This window comes from Nyctibius grandis, chromosome 1, assembly GCF_013368605.1.
Source record: "Nyctibius grandis isolate bNycGra1 chromosome 1, bNycGra1.pri, whole genome shotgun sequence".
Classification (NCBI taxonomy): Eukaryota; Metazoa; Chordata; class Aves; order Nyctibiiformes; family Nyctibiidae; genus Nyctibius; species Nyctibius grandis.
Window position 1 is genome coordinate 53640591 of NC_090658.1, and position 7617 is coordinate 53648207.

At 42.1% G+C, this 7617-nt stretch overlaps 1 protein-coding gene across 1 annotated transcript in view; it reads right to left on the minus strand.

Annotated features, from left to right (window-relative positions):
• Nucleotides 1-7210, minus strand: part of LOC137667885 (pleckstrin homology domain-containing family G member 1-like) — a 62144-nt gene extending 54934 nt beyond the window's left edge. The window contains exons 1-2 of the mRNA XM_068409064.1: nt 7134-7210; nt 1237-1775 (exon numbers count right to left, since the gene is read on the minus strand). Coding sequence (XP_068265165.1) covers nt 1237-1656 — 420 coding nt within the window. The 5' untranslated portion in view covers nt 1657-1775; nt 7134-7210. The remainder of the gene's footprint in view (nt 1-1236; nt 1776-7133) is intronic.
• Between the last annotated feature and the right edge of the window lie 407 nt (nt 7211-7617).

The following is a 7617-nucleotide window of genomic DNA, read 5'->3' on the forward strand; positions in this document are numbered from 1 at the left end:
TGACTACGCACAGAAGCTGGCTTGCTTCTGCAGCATGTGACAACCTTAAACACTCCAAAATGAAACTTAGGCAACAGCTGAATCTAGAGAAACAGCAGCAGGTACAGAAACTAATAAAGTCTTGCAGAAAAAGCCTTCTTTGCGAGAACTCTGGGAGTGGGGGTGTTTAATCGTGACGTGCATTTCTGTCATCAAAGTCTTAGCATTTTTTCCCATTCATTGCTTGGGGGACCAAGCGGGTTGCAACTGCAGGTGGGAAGAGTGTCTCCAGCTGACTGGTATTTCCTTTTGCAGATGACCTCATACAGCTACCTAAAGCTATATATGTTCTATAAATAGCACATTAAACACGCACCTCCCAAGAAATCCTCCTTTGTGGGTAGTCATACACACATAGGTTAAGTACACAGACCACAAACAATAGCCAAGGGACTTAATTGTCATCTTCAAAAACACAAAAGAACATGACTCTGATGGCACAGTTACAAGTACATGGAGCGAGCAGAACAATCCACAGAAGGACTCATCCATATTTTTCCCTGTACTAGAAAGGGGAAATGAAACATACTGTTCACCTGGGGACTGGACAAAAACTTCACTGCTGCTAATTAATGCTACACCCATTTATTAGCACTACCCATTCAGAATTAGTATTAAAGAAAACATAATTCCTTCATATAACAGCCAAACAATGGGGTTTTCCAGCAAATACACAAGCCATATTCAATACTACAGGCCAAGGACATGGAGTAAACAGACTGCAGCTGTGAGCTGCATGAAAGGAAGAGAGAAAAAGGCAGGAAAGAACTTGCAGGACTAGGATTTGGTGGGGGGAAAAGAATCAATAAGTGAGACCCTTCAGATAAATCACTTAAATGGGCAAATAAGCTGTCTGCTGTTTGCTTCTTGCTATGCATTCTAGGAAACGGAGTGTTGTACTTTTTTTTTGTAAATAAACATTACTGAAAAGAGTTTACCACTCTTTGTTCACTACTGCTGTCAACAGTAGCATGTTTTTTTCTGTTATTTCTTCATTAACATGTAGTAACAGCTTAGATTTATCTAATCAAATGAAAACTAGAAATGCACAAGAACAATGATGTTACACCTAATTATAATTATATGGAACAGCAAATGCCAATTCCATTGTCTCGTCCATCTGTCCTGCTGAGCAATCAAACAATGTAAAAAATAGCATTATGGAACAGTTAACACCATCCTAACCAAGCCTCCTACCTTCACAATGCTTTTTAGATCCTGCACATACATCCTCTCTGTCTCCAGGATCTCTTGGACGACTCGGTCTACATAGAGGAGCTTGGGACTGGTGGGCTCTGTGACCAGGGACATTGCACAGTTTTTGCTCGCTCCTTTTGGTTCTGCTTTCCTTGGTATGCTTAGCCTTTTTTCAAAGCTTTCCTCAGGATCCTCTTGCTCTGCAGGGGAGTTTTTGCATGCCTTGTTGCTGGAAAATCTCCTGGCTGGGACCAGTTCTAGCTTGATGGCACCTGTTTCTTTATTGTGGTTGAACAAGCCCAAGTGGCTGTTTGAAACCAAGGTCATTCTGCTTCCAAAGGAGCAGTGGCTGTCCCTGGAGGAAGCAGAGGAAGAAGTGGAGCTAAAGCTGACGGGACGGTCACTGTCTGACAGGTCCATGGTTTTTTTTTCACAGTAGTGGAAAGGTCTGCTCTCCTTGTGCAAATCTTCCCCTTTAGTCTTGGAGTCAAGGGCCTCCGTCACAGCTGGTAAAACATCAAGAGGTAAGTGGAAATCATCTAAAAAAATAAACAGAAGAAGTGGGTTTACTGTTGCTGCTCCACATAACACAAAAGTTGACAACAGATACTGTTACAGCTTTGTGCATACAGTACTGCCACAACTCTATTTTAAGTGAAAGACAACCAGAACAACATGATTTGGGGGTCACTGTGGCTCTAATTCTTTTCAGGTAGTGGGGATCCCCCACTGGGGGCTACCACAGAGGCACCACATACCTCCTGCTCACTTATATGTCTCTGGCACACCCTTCATGTGCCAGTGTGCTGGGCTTGGTGCTAGCACATGCACTGCCCAGGCTCAGCACAGGAGAGAAATAAGACTCAAAGTTTTTCCCTAAGGTTAAAAAACCTCTGTCGAGAGCAGTCCCTGCTATCCTCCAAGCCAAGCACTGACCCTGGTTTGGAGGCTTTAGAAAACTCAAGAATCACACAGTCATACCAGGCAGTATCTTTCGTTTTGAATACTGTAAGGCCCACAGTCAAACAAAAACTAAAAGCAGTCACCAATTACCAGCTCTGTGGCTTGTACAAAAACCGGAATGATTTCCCAATGAAAATAATGTAGCTTCTGAAAAAAAGAGCTCCTGCAGGAAAGAGTGCTGCCAAATAATTCAGTTTTCTACTGGGAAAAGAAGTCATTCTAAAACTGCTCAGCTCAATCCAGAATATTACCCCCTGCTGAACTGACCCAAAGCTGTTTTTCAAATCAGTGCAACAACAAAATAAGATGTCTGTCTTCCTGTCAGCATTTCAATTCTACTTCCTTTTTATTGCCAAAATGCCCCGCAGGACACTGCCCACAATGCAATGCAGATTTCTCTCTGGCCAAGTTGTGTGTGATGCACCATGAGAATCTGCAAAAGCAGCTTCAGGTAAATTCAATACTTCAAGGTTTCGTTTCAGTAAGAAGTGTCCATCCAAAAAATCTTGCCTCAAACTCAAAGAATTTCAGAATGTCTGTCCTATGAAAAAGGGAAATTTGTGACAATTTAGGAAGAAAAGCAATGCTGAAGCTACCCACACAGTGGTAGTTTAGTCCTTATTTTACTCCAGCAACAACCTTTTACTCCAGTGACAACTTCATTTTTCAAAAACCATACCAGCAATTACAGCTCTATACAGCAGTTTCAGTAAAGAAACCATAAAGCCAGTCAACTGCAAATTAAACCCGCCCAACCTTTAAGGTGGCCCTTCTTAAACCAAGGCACACGTGCAATGCAATCACAAGCAGAAGCCTCCCAGACAGCGCTCCTGCTGCAGTTGGGCTGGGGGGGTGGTGGGTAGGAAGAGAGACTTTCATTCAAAGCAGAAAGCCACTCTTATTTTTCAAAATCAAACACTACTATTTATTTAAAAATAAAAAACCCCAATCCAAAGCAAACAAAACCAAAAAAAAAGCCCAGAGAAGAACGTTTGATTTATTTGGCCTATGTTGAATGCATAAGATTCTATTTGTACATGAGCAATTAATACTGTCTTTTTAGTGATGAAGGTATTAGCTTTCTGTTTAGGAGAAGTATTGCCCTCAAGGTAACGCATGGAATTAACACAGAGTAATTTGCTCATTACATGGGTCAGAAATTGGCCATTAGATTAAAAACCTAATTTGGCACCTCTGTACCCCTGGTTTTACCTTGAAATCTGAAAATCTATAGCCTTTCTTTGTGCCAGGTTCTTCTGGTTTTGCAGCATAGAAGTGTATTTCTCACCCTTCTTGAATAAACCACATAAAGTACAAACTCCAAAATAAAGTATAAAGCAGTAACCAGGAAAATATTTAAAACTGAAGAATGCAGTGAAGTTCTTTTGTTTCTAAATGGGCATGGACAAAGATGTTTGCCTTTCTATTGCTTGTTATAAGAATGTATGCATTTTTGATAAGGAAGAATGTATTTTTGTTATCAGCTTTGGATCATTTTTCATATTCATTTAGAAAGCACAATGTTGCTGTGCAGATGTAAACCCCCTTGAAAAATGCACAGGATAAACAAGATAACAGGGATACCCTTCTGCTAACTTACTCCAAGATATTTTACTAAAATTACATGACAAAGAAACATCTGATTAGCCACATTTAGGTGTGAAATAAAGGGTTCCTGTGACATTCCATTACTCCATGCTCTCTTCTTCCTGTTTCACTGATATGCGGTCTGCCTCTCAGATAACCTGAAGGCATTAATACGTAATATTTGCTTCACAGACATTGTCAGGCTTATTAATATAAAAACCAAACAAAACACAGTTCAGGTCAATGAAATTGGAGTCAGAATAAATGTTAAAAGTAGTTTTTCATAAGACATATTTGTAGCTAGAAGCATCGGGAGACCTTAACATGTCTTAGAAAAACAAAACCAACAAAACCCCTTATTTTCTTGTTTAATGACAATGTCATTGCTTATTAAAAGAACAACAAGGATTAGTTGTAATAGTTAAAATGGGCTTTCTCTTTAACAACTGTATTCCCACTGACCTTGGTGAACCCCAGGCACCTGCTAGGCATGGCTAATTAACTGCATGCAACACAGTTGACTCAAGTTTGTCCATTTTTTATACAAAGAACTATTCCTGTATGTTTCTACATAAATTACACCAGGCAAACTATTTGCTACTTGAAAATCTTGGTCTGTTTTGTCCTCAAAGCCTCATCCTGACTGCTAGCCTCAAAAATTACTTTTTACTTCATTCTTACTCCTTTCCCAGCCAGGTGAAAATTGGTTATTTGGCTTCTCTGTGGAGAGTTTTTGCTAAAATTTTGCCCATTATGTCTCCAACCAGCGAAACGCGTTTCTCGGGGTCCACGCAGATGGCCCCGAAGCCCAGCACTCCTGCAGAGTGGCAGCGAGGCACCCACACAGCTGGTGAACCCAGCGGAAAGGCAGGACACGGGGGACTGGGGATTTCAGCGTGGCACAAAGCCAGGAAACAGCTTTCTTTCCTCAGTTGGCAAGGCCTGTCACAAACACTTCACACCCTGCCCGTGGAAGTCAGGGCTTGGGGGAGACAAGCCCTGGTTCTGCCCAGCCCTCAGTTTCTGCCTCAGCTACAGGTAGCTCTTACAAACCCATAGCCCCTCCCAGTAACAAAGGATCTGTAAATCTTCCAAGGCTTCACAGGTTTATCTTCAGAAACCCCTCTGCGACTAGGCAGCGTTACCCCCACTGTTGACAGCAGGAACAGCTATTTCAGATGAATTCTGCAGTCATGAGCCCATCAGAAAAGGGAGCAGCTGAATCCAGGTCACTGCCACAGCCACATGCCCATCCTCTTTTCTCTTTTCAGGGTCTGCATTTGGCTTTTCAGAGCTCTAGTACAGTTTCACTCTGCAGTTCTACCGCAAAGTAACTTCACTCTTGCACCAGCTGCCTAAGGTCTGTACCAACTGCCCAGTGAAAAATTCACAAGGGAATTAATGAGAGTGAGGGGAGAGGGGAAACAGACTCCCCCAAGATTGCTCTATATGTAGCATAACTGACCTTGTGTCTTTGCAAACCCTGTAACCTCTTACAAAGGTCTGTCTTTGATACAAACTTACTATAAAAAGCAAGTTCATTTCTCCCATACCCTGTGGGGCTGATTTACAAGCCCCCTCCCCTCCAGCCACTAATTTCAGCAGCAGCACCCGCAGGTAGGTGCATTCACCAAAACTGTGGCTGCAAACAGCTCGTGTGATTGCAGGTTCCCCCAGACCCTCGCAGAAGCACATGCTTCGAGCAAGCCTTGTACACCCTGACCCACGCCTGGCCCCATTCACTGCTCCTTTTGTTACACATTCTTTTGTTTACTGAACCTTTTCAATGACGAACCAAAATAATATTGAGAACTTCCGTGAGTTGTGAATAACGGTATTTAACTCAGTCTGGGAAGGAAAAAAACCCGAAATCTTCAATTTGCATACTTTAATTAAGGAATAACAGTAATTACTTGTTAGTTCAGCACTGAAAGCAGGATAATTACTACTTGTCCCTACTCACACGGAAACACGCTCCCCGAACAAGGTCATTTCTTGTTTGTGCCTTTGCATGAATCCAGCCAGCCTCTCCCCCTGCCCAGACCCTGCAAACCTCCCTGCTCCCTCCTGCCCCCCGAGATACACACACGCTGCCACGGCACAACCCCAGAGCGCTCCCCAGCAAGAGCTACAACATGTCCCTCTCTACAGCAGTGCAAGGGCAAGAAACAGCCGTGTTTCACCCCCAATGGGCAACTGCAATATTAGTTACACCACTGAAGGCACATGCAAAGCAAATATCATGGTGTATCTGACATTTTCAGCATGCAGACACAAACAAGCTCTCACGGAAAATGCGTACACATCTATCAGTTACTTTTCTTTAACAAATACCTCCTTCCTGTAACTATATTCATGGTAACAATAAATGGTTTTCCATTATCTCTGCAGCTTTGGCTGCTCTAGAACATTAGCATACAATGAGAGATAAAGTGCTTTAAGTCAATTTTATATTTAAATACAAAGATCCCCAAGCCCTATCTAAATATAGGTGTTTATTCCTCCAAGTTGCTTACCGCACATGACATTTTGAGACATACTGCATGACTAAAAACTCACAAGTCAATTTATATTCATAATTAGTATTGTTGTTGCTTTTCTCCTGGCATGAAAAAGAGCACCTCAGATGTTATCTACAAAGTCAACATTACCAGAAATTACAGGCTTCACATCCCGTGGAAGTTTAGCTACATAAAAGTGATGAGACAACAAGAAATCTTTCCTGTATTTTTCTTGAGATATTTTCGTATTTCAAATAAAGCATTCATACTGTGGATACAATTAAGCAAGACTGTTTAGAACAATTTCTACATTCAGTATGAAATTCAAATGCAGCACTGAAATTGAGAAACATAAACGTTATAGAGCTGTCTGACCGAGAAAGATTAAAATACATTCACTACAAGAATTCCAACATGATCTTAAATACACTACCCATGTCCTCTGCTCTGAATATTGTCCAAGTGAAGGTCAGCAGATGTTTAATTACTAAATTTTGCATAAGAACACATATAATTTCTAAAACTAACACCCTCTGTGAACAAAATCACATTAGAGAGCTACAATATTTGAAAGATTAGATCTCTAGTCTGAACTGTCACAAACAACACGCTGCCAAGTACTTTAACTGAACTCTGAGCAACAGAAATCCCTTTTATTAGAAATCTTACAACGAGGGAAAAAAGTCACCAACTAATGTGCCTCCGTCTGTCAAATTACTGCCCCTCCATGCCCCCCCACCCCGCCCTGGCTGCAATATTTAAAGCAGAATAGCCTCTGTCACAACCAAGCACGCTCATGTCCGAGAACGTTATTGCAAGGGAAAACCCTCTGCGACAGTATCTCACCACTGAGGAATGTCTCTGGCTCCTCGTACCCAGGGCGAACAAGTCCTCTCTATTTTTCCAATCCTCTCCGAACAACCCACGACCTACCTGTGCGGCAGAGGAGAGGTGCGGGCTCTGCCTTCAGCTGTTCCTGAATTACCTCATTGGGCACTCAGGTAAAATGAGAAGCTCCTACTAGTCTGTACAGCTCCTTCGCCAGAAATATTGCATGAGTCAGCTTTTATCTATCAAAACCCTAAACACAAAGGCTTTACAGAAACCTGATTCACAACTTTCTCACCGCCTTTTTCCCAGTGCACCAACAGTCTTCGACATCGCTAAGAGCCTTAAATGAAACATGACATCATGCAATTCAGGGACAGGACAATGGGCATCACTGTGGGTAACTTTAAAATGCACACTTCACTGAGCAACACCCACTAACTTCCATTTTTCCAGGCACAACACTGCGAAATCATCAAATAGAGTCCCCACTTCGACAGCA